General features: G+C 42.8%; 1 protein-coding gene across 2 annotated transcripts in view; it reads right to left on the reverse strand.

Moving 5' to 3' along the window:
- The window catches only part of DDRGK1 (DDRGK domain containing 1), a 51,955-nt gene that overhangs the window by 12,960 nt on the left and 23,988 nt on the right, over window positions 1-15,007 (reverse strand). For both annotated transcript variants that reach the window (XM_077816034.1, XM_077816035.1), the window contains 2 exons: window positions 12,036-12,142; window positions 9,719-9,820 (listed from right to left, as the gene is read on the reverse strand). In XM_077816034.1, the coding sequence (XP_077672160.1) occupies window positions 9,719-9,820; window positions 12,036-12,142 (209 nt within the window). The remainder of the gene's footprint in view (window positions 1-9,718; window positions 9,821-12,035; window positions 12,143-15,007) is intronic.

A 15,007-nucleotide genomic window follows, 5' to 3' on the forward strand; every position in this document is an offset into this window, starting at 1 on the left:
TCTGCCTCTGCCCTTCTTTTAATACAGTAATTGTCTCAGTCAGTTCAGCCCTTCCTGGGCTGGCTCGGAAAAGATCTGATGAAGGGGAGAGAGACACTTTTATATAGCAAACTGCTTCCTCAATTTGCATGAACACATTTCTTCTGCAGTGCAAGCTACAGGAAGTCCCTGCCCCCAAACCATACATTAATGCAACCTATCCATTTTCAGTTACTGACCCTGATTCTGCTCTCACTTATACCCATGTAAAACAGGAGTAACTACTGAAGTCAGTGGAGTTACACTGGTGGCAAACAAGTGAGAAAGAAGAATCAGGCCTATTACAAGGTTTCAAAAAAAAACAGTTTTTTTGATGGCAGACCACTCAACTGGTTATATGTAAAAGATACAAGGAGCTGTATTAACTGCCTAGTTTATGAACAGAACATAAGAGGTGGCCATAAGGAGAGAAATAAAGTTCTTCAGTGAGCGGTTCACTCTAGTTAGCTAAAAGCTGCGCATTCTGGTGCCTTTCAAACATTTGTAGTCACTAATACTAACTGTGCCTTATAAAGCATTTTAAATCTTCAAAGCTGGGTACAATCGGTAATTAAATCTCCTAACCGCCCTGTGCTGGGGGCATCACAACCATCGAACAAGAGAGGAAAACAGAAGCACACATGTTAAGTGACTTGCTCTAGGCTGCCTAGCAAAATCAGGGGCACAACCAGGATGGGATTGCAGGGGTTTCGTGCTCAGAGACAGGGCTTGCTCTAGGCTTTTTGCCACCCCAAGCTCCGAGAGTGCAACTGACCAAGTGAAAAGGGTGGCCGGAATACCGTCCCTTGAAATGTGCCACCCCAAGCACGTGCTTGGTTTGCTGCTTTCTATGCATTTTTCCTTACTGTTCTCAGGAGGAAATAATGCCACCACCACAGTAAGCTATTGTTGAAGCAAAATTCTGCTATGCCTGTTTCTAATGGTGAGCTGTTCCTTCCGTTCCACACCGAAATAACGATAGCAGTTGCTTCCTTAAACGGAGGGAAATTGAACCATTGCATCAATAAAATGTACACACACAAAAAAAAAACCAAAAACAGGTCCTATCATGAAATATAATCCATGAACACATGTATTAAGGGACACTGTTCAGAGCCAGACCCTACAAGAGACAGGATTGGGCCCTTAGAACACAGCATGGATATATCTGCCCTGTAGTAGACACAGCCAAAAAATTATTATATACCTCAGCACTCCCAGGCTGAGTCACTCGTGGGCCGCATCCACCCTGATTGAATTGGCCTTGTTAGCACTGGCCCCCCACTTGGTAAGGCAACTCCCATCTTTTCAGGGGTGTGTATTTATACCTGCCTCCTGTATTTTCCACTTCATGCATCTGATGAAGTGGGTTCTAGCCCACGAAAGCTTATACCCAAATAAATGTATTCGTCTCTAAGGTGCCACAAGGACTCCTCGTTGTTTTTGCTGATACAGACCAACACGGCGGCCCCTCTGAAACTTGTGGGACTGTGGCCCTAAAGAGTAATTATGGTGAAAAAGTGACTGAAAAAAAAGCACCTCATTTCTTACCAGATCTGATCCTTTTGTGCATTCAGAGTCAAATGGGGAAGTTTTGCTGCTTTTTATTCCTGCAGATTTAACACAGCTTTTGAGAGGGAGTGGGATTATTTTCTGGGTCCTGCTTCACCAAAAAGGTTATTAACTAAGATCCAGCTGCAGAATCTTTATTATTAGCAGCATATGAGCCTGAAAGAACACAGCCTGGCTCTCAGAGCCCTTCTTCACTTGTAAACTGAGCCAATTTGATCTAGAATCACTGAGACACATCAAAGTCCTTCACAACTCTGTCCCTATCACATCTCTGTAACTCAAATGCTATGTAGAATTTTGAAGCACAAAAAACCTGACAACACTTTCGAAGGGAAGTGATAAGAGTTGACTCCTTCAAAATTTCCAGGTGGTTGTTCTGCAAAAATCAAAAGACAACTGGCCCATTTACAACAGTCAGACATCATTTTCCTGTTTCTAAGAGGCTGACAAGCAAACCAACCAACCCAGTCTCTCTCTCACACGTCTAAAGAGCTGTGCCTTTGACTTCAGTAGGACTAAAACCTGCCACAATGTTAGTGTCAGTATTTCCAGATCCAGCACACTGTAGGAAACACATCAGTGCGAGGAGATTGACAAAGTGTGCCATTCTTGGTCTCACGTCTTTTTTCTTTGGTCACTCATTGCAAGCTGACCTACACTTACTTCTCAGACCTACAGCTCTCATATTGTGATCAGCAGAGCATTTCCAGGGGGTCTGAGCAGCACCTTCAGTAAGAACAATGAAGCATCTGTCAGCCTTCAAGCCTGAATGCTTGTTAGTTTTATTAGCAGGACACTCAGGATTTCCAGAGGCTTTGTTGAACAACTAATCTGAACATAAAAAAACCCCAGCAACTCCCTGGTCAGCTGCTTCATGCATTTCTTTGGTGTAAATTCAATCATGATCAAACCTGAGGACAGACCCAAACTGTAAAGAGAGAAAAAGAGGAGCTTGTATACTAATAAATTCACTGAGAGAGGCAATAAACAGCAGAGATGGAACATGTGGGGGAAAAAAACATAGTAAAGCAGGTTTGTCTATTACATTAACACACATGTATTTTCACCTGGCTCTCTTACTACTGTGTCCTTCTTTCATATCACCAAGAACTACAGCTGCTGTGTGGAAAGCGTGGACTCAGGACTAGGCCGGGAGGTGTCCACAGGGGAATCTATCCACCCGTGGAAGTGGTCTACGTTATGAAATAGCTCTAAGATCAGTCCTTAACTACTTGGTTTAGTAGCCATTTATGGTGCTGCCGCCTGCCTCACTCCCAAGGATTTAGGAAACATGAGGGCAACCAGTGAAAATGTTTCGGGGAGCATGTGGGAGGAAAGCGAAATTAAACCTCTGGGAAAAAAAGCAAAGTACGGTTATGTCGTTTATTTCGGCCTGATCTCAGATCTATTGCTCTCAAGTGAAGCTGCAGGGAACGTGCAGGAGAGAGAATAGACGGGCCACCTCCCTTAAAGGATGGGTGGGGAGTGGGGAAACCCCAGCACTAAGGAAATTTGGTAACTGCCGCTGCTTACATTGGTGGTGGTTTTTTTTTTTTTTTTTTTGCTGTGAAGCAGTCACATCTTACTCCTCTCCCACCTCAACATGACACCATGTTTGGGCTCTCTACAAGTGTAAAGTATTTCTTCTGATCAATTCCTATCCTTCTTATGAAGTTTTTCAATCCTCTCCGTCCTCTAAGTAAGTCTCTCAGACCCTGGTATAAATTCACACTCCCTCAGAGAATGAACTCCCCTGAAGTCAGTGGGTCCACCTGGATTTGTAACCAACAAGGGAGAACAGAATCTGACCTCTCGCCTCTTACAGGCCTGTGAAGCACTGCACAGTTCTGCAGTGCTATATAAATCACCCCGCCCCACGCTCTACGTGCCGGGAGGATCCTGGCCCAGGAGGATTAGTTTGATGATGATGGTAACTGGGTAGTGAGGCAGCAAGAGGGACATCATCCAGTAATGCAGACTTCAAACCAGAGCTCTCCCCCTTAAGCCCTTCTTCAGCAAACCATTTAAGCTGAAATGAAGCCACAAGGCAACATGGCCGATCGGGCAGAGTACTGGACTGGAATTTGGAAGACCTGGATTCAATTCCTGGCTCTGCCACTGGCCTGCCAGGAGATCTCAGACAAGTCATTTCTCTCTCTCTCCCTGCCTCAGTTTCCGCAATTGCAAAATAGGGATAATGGTACTGATCTCTTTTGTAACGCATGGAGATCTATGGCTGAAAAGAACTAGGTATTATTAATTATCATCTAGTCTATCATCCTGATGGTACAGGATTTGCAAGGAGATGGAAGGGGTTCAACAGGAGCACACATTAGGAGTCAAACAATATTTTTCAAACCCAGAAATATTTTTGAAACCCAAACCGAGTTCCTCTGTATTTCACATTTTCACTGCTTATGCACAGCATCAATCTTTTAAAAACCTCTCTCCCAACTCTAATAATCGGAACTGCTCAAAAGGAATTTTGTTCAAACTTTCTAAATAACTTTACCTTCCTGCCAACATTAAGCACGGGAAATTTTCAGAAATTTATGAATGTTTGAAAATAGCCACAAACTGAAACTGCACTGCAGCCTCAGCTTGTGAGCATCCAAGGGAACGCAGTAGATGCATGTGAATTTAATACATCCTCTCACCACAATTGTACAAGAAGGCTGCACTTTTTTAAAATTAAAGTTTATACTGACAAAATAAAGCATAAGGCCAACATTTAAGTGGGTTGCAGATATCACTAGCAGCACTACACAGGCTAAAAATACAGGCCGAAATTTTCAGACCTAGGTGCTTAAAATTAGGGTCTTCGATATTAAGTTAGGAGACTAAATCTAAATGGCCCAATTTTCAGAAGCACTGAGCGCCCAAAAACCCCAGTGAGTCAGTGGGAGCAGCTGCAACTTGGGAAAAAAATCTGGCCATTTTTATTTAGGCCCTGAAATATGACATTAGAAGCCTAACTTTAGGCACCCAGATATTTTGACCAAAGCCTTGTCTGTGTAATATGGGCATGGTTTTTTAGTTACAGCACTGATTCTAACACCCCAATCCTGCAGTGGTGCATTTTTTTAAATATACAATTAAAACCAGGTCAATGGAAGAGGGGCAAATCTTGGTTCTTTTTATATTACAGCAAGCCGCGTTTCAAAGGCAATTTGCTTTCAGGCAACACATCCTGTTCCAATACAATATTTCATTACAGGACAGGCATGAAGTTACATGTCTGTCTCAATCACACACGCTGTATGCAATTTTTCAAACTACTGTAGATTTGCTGGTGCTGTAGGGAACGAAGGCTACAAAATCCCTGTGCACAGAAACGCAAGCTCTTTACACAAAAGCTTTGCAGATTGCTCACGAAGGGTGCTGTTTTGCAACATCAGAGGAAGTTCGTTCTCATTGATAAGGTGTCGGTCGGTAAACCATTTCACCACCAAAAAACTCCAAGAGCAAAAGGGAAATCCCCACGGTAAGGCACCGCTAAAGCCAATACCAATCATAAAGGAGCTTCTTCACAGACGCAGCCAATCAGGTCACCAGAACACTGGAAAGGAAACTTATAAAATTTAAAAATATATTCTCTAGTTTGCAACACTGCAGCCAAGGGGCAACCACATTTTATTTATATATATATATATATAATTACATTTAAAATAGCACCAGTGAGCTCATTTTCTCAGAGTTCGAGATTTTAGTGCCCATGACTCCTATTAAAGAGCAGTTTCCGTTTACAGCTAAGCTTTATGCAATGCTGTGAAAAGTTACCCAGAAGGAATGGACAGCATTTATCCACCCGCCTACAAAAGGTAAACCAGAGTGACTCTGGGATTTCACTTGTCTTTAAGAGTCTCAATTTTTATTAAAGTGCCTGTCTCAAACCACTCAGAGTAGTGGGTTAATAGACAAGATGAGATAAGTGAATACTTTGAAGGACGTCTATAACCAAGTAAATCCAGTTATTGAATTTTGTAAATTGCAACTACAGTAACCCAATCAGGAATCACCCTAACTTTTGGCAAACTTTCCTGGGCCATCAAACTGTCTGGATCACTGGAGAGAATCTAGCTGTTCGTTTCGGGTGCAACTAATTTCTCTAGGCAGGCCAAAAGAACAGCATCCCCTACAGGAAGTGAATGTCAACTCTTATGGAAAGGAAATTTCTTTTGGTAGCTCTCTACAAGACACGCACAAAAGGAAGAAATTCGAAGGGTAACTCAGCTAGCTCACTGAGTTTTACTGCTCATTTGTTAATTACTTTGGAGAATAGTAGTCTTGAAATAACTTCTCTTGCATGAATAAATCATGGTGCTCCTACAGAATGGACAGTGTCCATGTGAAAAAACAGTGGGTTCATACGTTAGAATTAACACTATGTACAAAATACCCACCCCCGCCCTTTCACATCCATGACTGCTCCTTGCCTTCATCACTGCTCCTAAACATCTTCTCTGAAATTGATGAGAAGCACAAAAACCCTAGGGGCAGATGACTGAGCTACTTTGAATTGCAGGAGTAACTGGATGGATTTGAGGCAAGGATCAGGACATCAGGAAGTCTCAGTACAATTTCTAGCTAAACTTTTAATTCTGAATTCACTGCTTTGTGGGATTATGATTCTGCAACAGAAGCGTCAGTACCAAGAGCACCCGCCTCAGACAGAACGTAGAGCTGGAGATACAAAGCTCCGTAACTGACCTCTCCCCCTTTTTTAATTCATGACTAATCAATCTCTGGTTGCATAAACCTTTAGTAATTTGGCCCTTCCATTTTCTAACTGATGTAGGCGGCTCGGAACAGTGTGTGTGCTGCCCACAAGAATTGGTTCCAGACATTACGTTTCTGGTAAGCAATAGTTTAAGGGTTTTTTCCTCCTTTTTTTAAATAAATGGCACATTCTAGCTTAGGCAGTCTGCAAACAGCATCATCTCTCCTTGGCCCTTGCGAAAGATAAAGGCATCAAACAGGTTAATATTTTGACCTTTGATGTCATAGGCCAAGTCTGTAAAAGGACCTGAGAGCTACAGTGTTGTGCATGGAACACCGCTCTCTGTTAGCACAACATGTGCACTGGGATATACAGTCACCCAATTTTTAACCCTTTTATTCTCTCTGTAAAAGGGCGGACTCACCCCTTTAAGGGCCAGCCTGGCTTGGTCAATTATCAGACTCTGCTGTGAAGGGAGTCGGTGACTATAAAGGCTAGCAAGCGGCTCCCTGAGGGAGGAAGACTCCAGGTGGTAAGCCCTGGGCATCACAGCTAGCTAGAAAGACCCAGCTGGGAGTTTTGTTTGCTTTTTGAGAGTCTGTGGCCATTTGGACAATAAGTGGAGCACAGAACCAAGAACTGAAGACTAGCTTGATGTGGGTGATAATTCCTCAGGTGGTGAGGAAGTCAGCCAGCGTCTTACATTCTCCTATACTAACATGTTAAATTCCTGTTACTGTGATCCTCCCTGTAAATGCTACTCTGTCCCGACTGGAGCAGGAGCTTTTGATGAACAAATCTAGCTCTTGGGTAGAAAGGTGGGGTGCTAGAATAGTCCCACTTCCTGTTAAAGATTCAGAGAAGAGTCAAATGGGAAGAGAAGTTATTATAACAGATGTCCAACTCAACTCATGGGCTACATATGGCCAGAGCAGCTTGCTTTGTGGAGGAGTCCGGAGCACTTGGTGGTTATTTGGCTACTGTACTCTTTCATATGAAATGGAATTCATTTGCTTAAAAACTGTGTGAGAGTTCCATAAGGCGGTAGAATACCCTTGACGCACCAGCCTAGTGGGTAGACCTGTTGTCCTCATTAAAGTTACAAGACTATTGAAGGAAAGCGCTGAAAGGATCCATTAAGATACTGTTCTAAATAATACACAACTAAAACCATAGTAGTTCTGATTAGGCTGGGATTCTCAGGAGCCTGAGAGTCTTTATTCATCTTCTTTCCCCCAAGCCTTGCAAAGCTGCCACAAAAACCAGCCCAGACACAAAAATAGTTTCCCTCTCACTTAACCATGAACAATGACAATGAAAAAAAGAATAATAATGGTATGTGATTCACTCAACCATAATAAAATAACTCACTTTGGGTGAGTAGAATTTTGGAAAGACTGCTTTGGTCTTTTCCTTTTAATGTGGCAAAGTCTCTATGAAGAGATCATTGTGTAAAGTTCCACACATACCTACCACTCAGCTCCTCAACACTGGCTGGACTCTATTAAGCAGCTTTAATGCTAATACCAGTTAAAGTCATTGCCACTGGGAGTGAAGGAAGCCATAGAAAAACATCACTTTTCAATATACCCTTTGCCACCACGTCTGCCCTGCCCTCACAAAGGAAGCTTGTTCTCAGACGGCTTGCACGTACCGGGCAAACTGCAGTCCGGACAAGAAATCCACCTGCTGTGGTGGTTGCATTTGTTGACAGATTTTGAAATCAGAAGGTTTTGTTTGACTCAGACCAGTGACACTGGACTAGACACAGCATATCTCTCTCAATGACCAATATCACCTGTTTCCAAGGAAGGTGAAAGAAACTGTGGAGTGGATGGTTATTGGATATCCTGCTCACTGAGAATGTTTCTTCCTAAACCCCAGGAGTTAGAGGTTATTCCCTGAAAAATACAAGGGTTTATATCCCCTTCCAAAACACTTGGTTTTTTGCTTTCTTAATCCCTGCTACAATAACTCTGGCTGATGCTCTCATCATTCATAAAAAACTAACAGCCCAGAAGCGTTCCACTGATGTACTGGCACAGTAGAGTAGCTCAGAAGCGAGGAAGGAATTTGTCAATGGATAACCAGAGCGGAAACATTGTGTTTCTGCAGAAAAATGAGAGCATTTTAGGAGTCCTCTGTCTGTTTTCCTAAACTTTACATAAGGAAATGAACACTCTTTTAAAAAAGACTTCCTACACTCTATGTTCTGTGCATTCAACCCAGCATGTTAAAAGGCAAAGTGACTCATCTTTTCTGATATCAACATACACAATCCCAATTTTGAGCAACTAAAATAAACTGGCTTACTGCAAGCAGGCAGACACAAATCAGCATCCTCGTTCCTGTATGCCAGTTGATTAACTCAGAGGGTATTCTTGCCCCTTTGGTAGGTGCGAATGCAACACATGATGCTGCATGACATCTAACAGTGACTCACCCCGGATGCATGCCCTAAAGCCTCTGTACAGCTTGCTCAAGTGCCCGAGAGAATATGAAGCTTGTTTTTAGCCACTAGCTGTCACCAGAGTGGTCCTTTCTGCTCAGAGAAGCCTTGGAAGAACTGCCTGCCTTCTAGCCTCCTAGCTGAAGGGATACTTTAACAGTGGCTTTGATGTATGCCCACTATCTGCTTTTTCTAATCTCTTTTGCTACACACACTAATATTCATTTTTAAAGATTTCCAAAATAAAGTATTCACACCGCAACGCCCCAGGAGGCACTGCTGCAGTCTAGCATGCCAGCTTTGGTGAATATGTCACTCCCTACACGACATGGATTTAAAGTTACAGTGAACGCTGGGCTAAGAAGCTTTTCTGATAACCAGCCCCCTCCCTTAAGAGACCAATCTGGAGTACCTCACCAAAGTTCCCATTATAATTTCATAGGACATCTTTCATTAAGTATACTCCCTCATGGCCAAGCAGTTTCCTGTTGGCCCCTTGGGCGGCTGTCTAAGTCAGCATTCACTATCATAGCAAGTGGACCAAACAACTCTTTAATGGCAAAGTTATCACACAAAAGGAACTGGTGTGGAGTAGTAGACAGCCATCTGGACTGGGAATCAGAAGATGAGAGTTTTAGCCACCGACCGGCGATGTGACCTCGGGGCTTAGTCACTTCCCCTTTGTCTGTCTTATCTACTTCGATAGTAAGCTTGTGAGAGTAAGGACTGTGTCTGTCGCGCATTTAACACAACAAGGCCCTGATCTTGATTGGGACCTCTAGGCACTATCATAACAAAATAATAACCCAACGAAAGTCACAGGCTTGTCTGAGAGTACCTAACACTAGTAGGGGTTTCAGCTCAGTTCAAGGTTGCATTCAGCCTTCTTTGTACTAAAGATGTAACAAAGGGCAAAATTTGCTTTAGAATTTCCAACTGCAAACTCAGTCAAGTCCCACCTGTCTTTCTTCTTCAAGGCGTATTCTCTCCTCTTCTTTCCGCCTTTCCTCCTCTCTCTTTGACTCGAGCTTTTTCCGTTCCTCACGCTCTGCTTCTTCAGCCTAAAAAAAAAAGGCAATACATTATTCTCTCTCAATCTTTGGTTTCATAATTTACGAGCATCAGTTATCTCTCATCAGTTTCCTGGACTTCTGTGTCCAGAAATACACAACTGATATTTTTAAAAAGAGAAGCTATTCTCGTTTGTCATAATCATCAGGGTTTTCCGTTCGTTTCAAATTTTAGTATTTCCACTCAGTTTATAAATTATCCCTATGGAGATTTAAAATATCAGTTTCCTTGTCGAAGTTTTCACCCACTGAATGCATGTATTAGCTTGTTTTTGTAGCTTTGCTATCGAATACTGTAAAACCACTGACTTTTCCCTTCACTTTAAATCTTAAAAAAAACCCTTTGCAAATGTAAAATTTTTATGCTTTATAAAGGTACCTTCAATTTTGTTCTTATTAATCTGAATGGCATCCTTTAAAGAAGTGATTCATACAATGAAAGCACATTTAAATTATTTTACAGTTAAAAATGGAAAAATTGCTCTCCTAGACAAAGAATGGAAATCTTACTATTAGGAAGATTAAATTTAACTTAAAACACAAGATCCACCGCCATTCCCTCCCCCGAAAATAACCAGCCACCAATACACACAAATTGTTCCAAGGAGAAAAAAATAATTCATAATGGATGATTTAGACTATTGCTTAAAATATCTTTATATTGATTTCTTTATTATTTCCCCTTTCTCCCCATTCCAGAAAATACTTGATCTAATTTGTGTTTTTTAAATTAAATAGCCAGGAGACTCATCCTCACTGAGAATGTGCCACCTGGAACGTTTCAGCTTTAACTGTCAGGGGTTTTGAGTTAAGTGTGTGGCAAAAAAAAGAGAAAATCAGCTTCTTTGAAAATGGAACAAAGGATCTCTCCTCTGCCCTCCCACACCCTTTATTTAACTCAGTGGTTTTCAATCTTTTTTCATCTGTGGACCCCTAAAAATTTTCAAACAGAGGTGCAGACCACCTTTGGAAATCTTAGTCTGCGGACCCCTGGGGGTCTGTGGACCACAGGTTGAAAACCAGTGATTTAACTCCAAAGTAACTTAATTGATTTTGCTCAAACTTTTCATAAAAGATCAAGCTTGGAAAGTAAAAACCAAAAATGGTTAAAGTTATGCGCAAGTGAAGAGAGGATCGTAATGGAAGACTATATATAATCACGTAGTATTTGTTACAATATATGCTACCTATAGCACTTATCACCACAGTCAGCCAAGGTAAATTTAATCCCCGCGTGTAAGATCTAGGCACCACTTTATTTCTTAAAGCAGGACTTATGTGGGATTTGAGTGGCTTTGTGTTGACCCTGTGCAGAGGTCAATTTCAGCCCAACAGACTTGTTTAACGCTCTTATTATTACTTTGTTCACGCTGTGCTGTGGCGAGCATCTTCTCTGTTATGCAAAAGTCTGTTGCAATTACATCAAGCTTTTGCAAACCATACTCCAGGTTACGGAGATTGCAGGCCAGTAAAGTAGAACAGGAAAAAGAAATTAACGTATAAAAACTAGAGTCATATACTAATGGGCTTTAGCAGGGTTTGCTGTTGCTGATTAGTTACCCCTGGACTTGCAGCAGTTAAATAAGTGTAACTGAAAAATCCAGAGTATTCAACTGGTAATTTAATATGCAGAGCTAGAATTTAGGAAACGGATGAATGTTCATAGCAAAGAGATGTCTGGTTTCTAGGCTTTTTGTTTGCTCTCTGCTGAATTCTGGCCCAAGGACTGAATGCTCAGCTCCCCACACTTCAACGAGCTTTGCAAGGACACAGCTTGCCTATGTCACCAAATTCTCATTCAATCCCGAAGGAACATGTGCATGGAGAACCGGCACAGTGGTTGGAGTAGGAAGGGGAACCTCCCCCTACAGGTGAGCATGGAGCAATGCACAGACATTCCACAGCTGCTACTACAGCAGCTTTTAGCTCATGCGGTGGAGGCTGATGCACTAAGCTCCAGAGGTCCCCAGTTCGATCCCACCCACTGACAACCATGGTCTGTCGGTGTTACACAATCACAACTGTCAGCTGCTCTTCCAGATGTGTGTGTGTGGGGGGGAGGGGGTGTTTCTGAGACAAAGCGGGTTTTTCCCCCTCCCCCGATAAACCTCCCAGCTGTTGTGACCAAACAACAACTCCTGCCTCCTCTAGGTCAGCTATCATCGGCCCTTTGCTTTGTGCTTTAGACATAGCAGGAAACACTCACCTCTCTCTGGGCTTTTCTGGCTTGTTTCTCTTCTAGTTTCCTCTGTTTCTTTGCTCCGATTTTCCCGGACAATTGAAATTCTGCAGCCTCGTCTCCATCATCTTCCTCTGCAACATTGCATTAGAAAGGGGAAAAGAACAATTTAGAGCTCTCAGGAAATTGGATTCCCTCCTTCTGAAGAGAGATGAGCTGCAGATGGGAAGACAGCCAAAGCTCTGACAAGATCCAATAAAAAGGGGGGGAAAAACGACATTCACAAGAGGCTGCCAAACCACAAAATAGATTTGCAAGGCAGGCACATGTATGGTGAAGTCAGAGGTTTACTGGATCCTTTGAAGAAAGGCTGTTTATCATCAACATTTCCTGCTTTCCACCCGTTAAACGTAATTTTCATTACATATGAACAAAGTCACGTATCACACACACCTACTTTTACAATTTAACATCCAGCTGTAGGGATTTTGTTTTCCTGTTACCCTCAAGCCTAGTGCAACAATTACGTCAATTTTAAAGATGGCATTTAGAGGTTTTCTATCCATCAGTAATCTACACTGTGATGCTGTCTACCATCCCACATGTCTGCCCTTTAAAGAAAAAATATAAAACCCTCCAAGGAATATAATGCATATAAGGGGCTTGATCTTTAATAGCCTGCATGCACAGTCACAGACCTGCACAAACAAATGGCTTGCTACAACAAAACTGGCCATTTGCAAGTCCAATTTCTGCAACTGTGGAACATGATAATTTAACGTGCAAATGTGTATGCATTTTTGCACACCTAAACATATGCTGATCAAGCGATCAATGAGCAGCAGTTTTCGGAAGACTGGGGGGGAGAGATAGCTCAGTGGTTTGAGCATTGGCCTACTAAACCCAGGGTTGTGAGTTCAATCCTTGAGGGGGCCATTTAGGGATCTGGGGCAAAAACTTGTGGATTGGTCTTGCTTTAAGAAGGGGGTTGGACTAGATGACCTCCTGAGGTCCCTTCCAACCCTGATATTCTATGATTCTAAGAATATTCTCCCTCCCCAACATATATTCTGTCCCCTTGTTTCTTCACATGCCACATGTTTGGTCTTATTACTCATTCACCTGCCTAACTTGGGCTCCAATCTTGCAACACCGGCAGAGTAGACTGACCCCTATGCTCAAGGAGAGATTCATTGGGACTCTACATGGCATAAATCAACTGCAGGACTGGAGTCCTGGACTGCAAAATCCTTGTGAGAGGGACCTCATGACCCTACTTATATGTGCAAAAAGAAAAGGAGTACTTGTGGCACCTTAGAGACTAACCAATTTATTTGAGCATGAGCTTTCGTGAGCTATAGCTCACTTCATCGGATGCATACCGTGGAAACTGCAGCAGACTTTATATATACACAGAGAATATGAAACAATACCTCCTCCCACCCCACTGTCCTGCTGGTAATAGCTTATCTAAAGTGATCAACAGGTTAAGCCATTTCCAGCACAAATCCAGGTTTTCTCACCCTCCACCCCCCCCCACAAATTCACTCTCCTGCTGGTGATAGCCCATCCAAAGTGACAACTCTTTACACAATGCGCATGATAATCAAGTTAGGCCATTTCCTGCACAAATCCAGGTTCTCTCACTCCCTCACCCCCCTTCAAAAACCCACCCCCATACACACACAAACTCACTCTCCTGCTGGTAATAGCTCATCCAAACTGACCACTCTCCAAGTTTAAATCCAAGTTAAACCAGAACATCTGGGGGGGGGTGTAAGGAAAAAACAAGAGGAAATAGGCTAACTTGCATAATGACTTAGCCACTCCCAGTCTCTATTTAAGCCTAAATTAATAGTATCCAATTTGCAAATGAATTCCAATTCAGCAGTTTCTCGCTGGAGTCTGCATTTGAAGTTTTTTTGTTTTAAGATAGCGACCTTCATGTCTGTGATTGCGTGACCAGAGAGATTGAAGTGTTCTCCGACTGGTTTATGAATGTTATAATTCTTGACATCTGATTTGTGTCCATTTATTCTTTTACGTAGAGACTGTCCAGTTTGACCAATGTACATGGCAGAGGGGCATTGCTGGCACATGATGGCATATATCACATTGGTGGATGTGCAGGTGAACGAGCCTCTGATAGTGTGGCTGATGTTATTAGGCCCTGTGATGGTGTCCCCTGAATAGATATGTGGGCACAATTGGCAACGGGCTTTGTTGCAAGGATAAGTTCCTGGGTTAGTGGTTCTGTTGTGTGGTATGTGGTTGTTGGTGAGTATTTGCTTCAGGTTGCGGGGCTGTCTGTAGGCAAGGACTGGCCTGTCTCCCAAGATTTGTGAGAGTGTTGGGTCATCCTTTAGGATAGGTTGTAGATCCTTAATAATGCGTTGGAGGGGTTTTAGTTGGGGGCTGAAGGTGACGGCTAGTGGCGTTCTGTTATTTTCTTTGTTAGGCCTGTCCTGTAGTAGGTAACTTCTGGGAACTCTTCTGGCTCTACCAATCTGTTTCTTTACTTCTGCAGGTGGGTATTGTAGTTGTATGAAAGCTTGACAGAGATCTTGTAGGTGTTTGTCTCTGTCTGAGGGGTTGGAGCAAATGCGGTTGTATCGCAGAGCTTGGCTGTACACGATGGATCGTGTGGTGTGGTCAGGGTGAAAGCTGGAGGCATGCAGGTAGGAATAGCGGTCAGTAGGTTTCCGGTATAGGGTGGTGTTTATGTGACCATTGTTTATTAGCACTGTAGTGTCCAGGAAGTGGATCTCTTGTGTGGACTGGACCAGGCTGAGGTTGGTGGTGGGATGGAAATTGTTGAAATCATGGTGGAATTCCTCAAGGGCTTCTTTTCCATGGGTCCAGATGATGAAGATGTCATCAATATAGCGCAAGTAGAGTAGGGGCTTTAGGGGATGAGAGCTGAGGAAGCGTTGTTCTAAATCAGCCATAAAAATGTTGGCATACTGTGGGGCCATGCGGGTACCCATAGCAGTGCCGCT

The sequence above is a fragment of the Eretmochelys imbricata genome, chromosome 4, assembly GCF_965152235.1.
Source record: "Eretmochelys imbricata isolate rEreImb1 chromosome 4, rEreImb1.hap1, whole genome shotgun sequence".
Taxonomy (NCBI): Eukaryota; Metazoa; Chordata; order Testudines; family Cheloniidae; genus Eretmochelys; species Eretmochelys imbricata.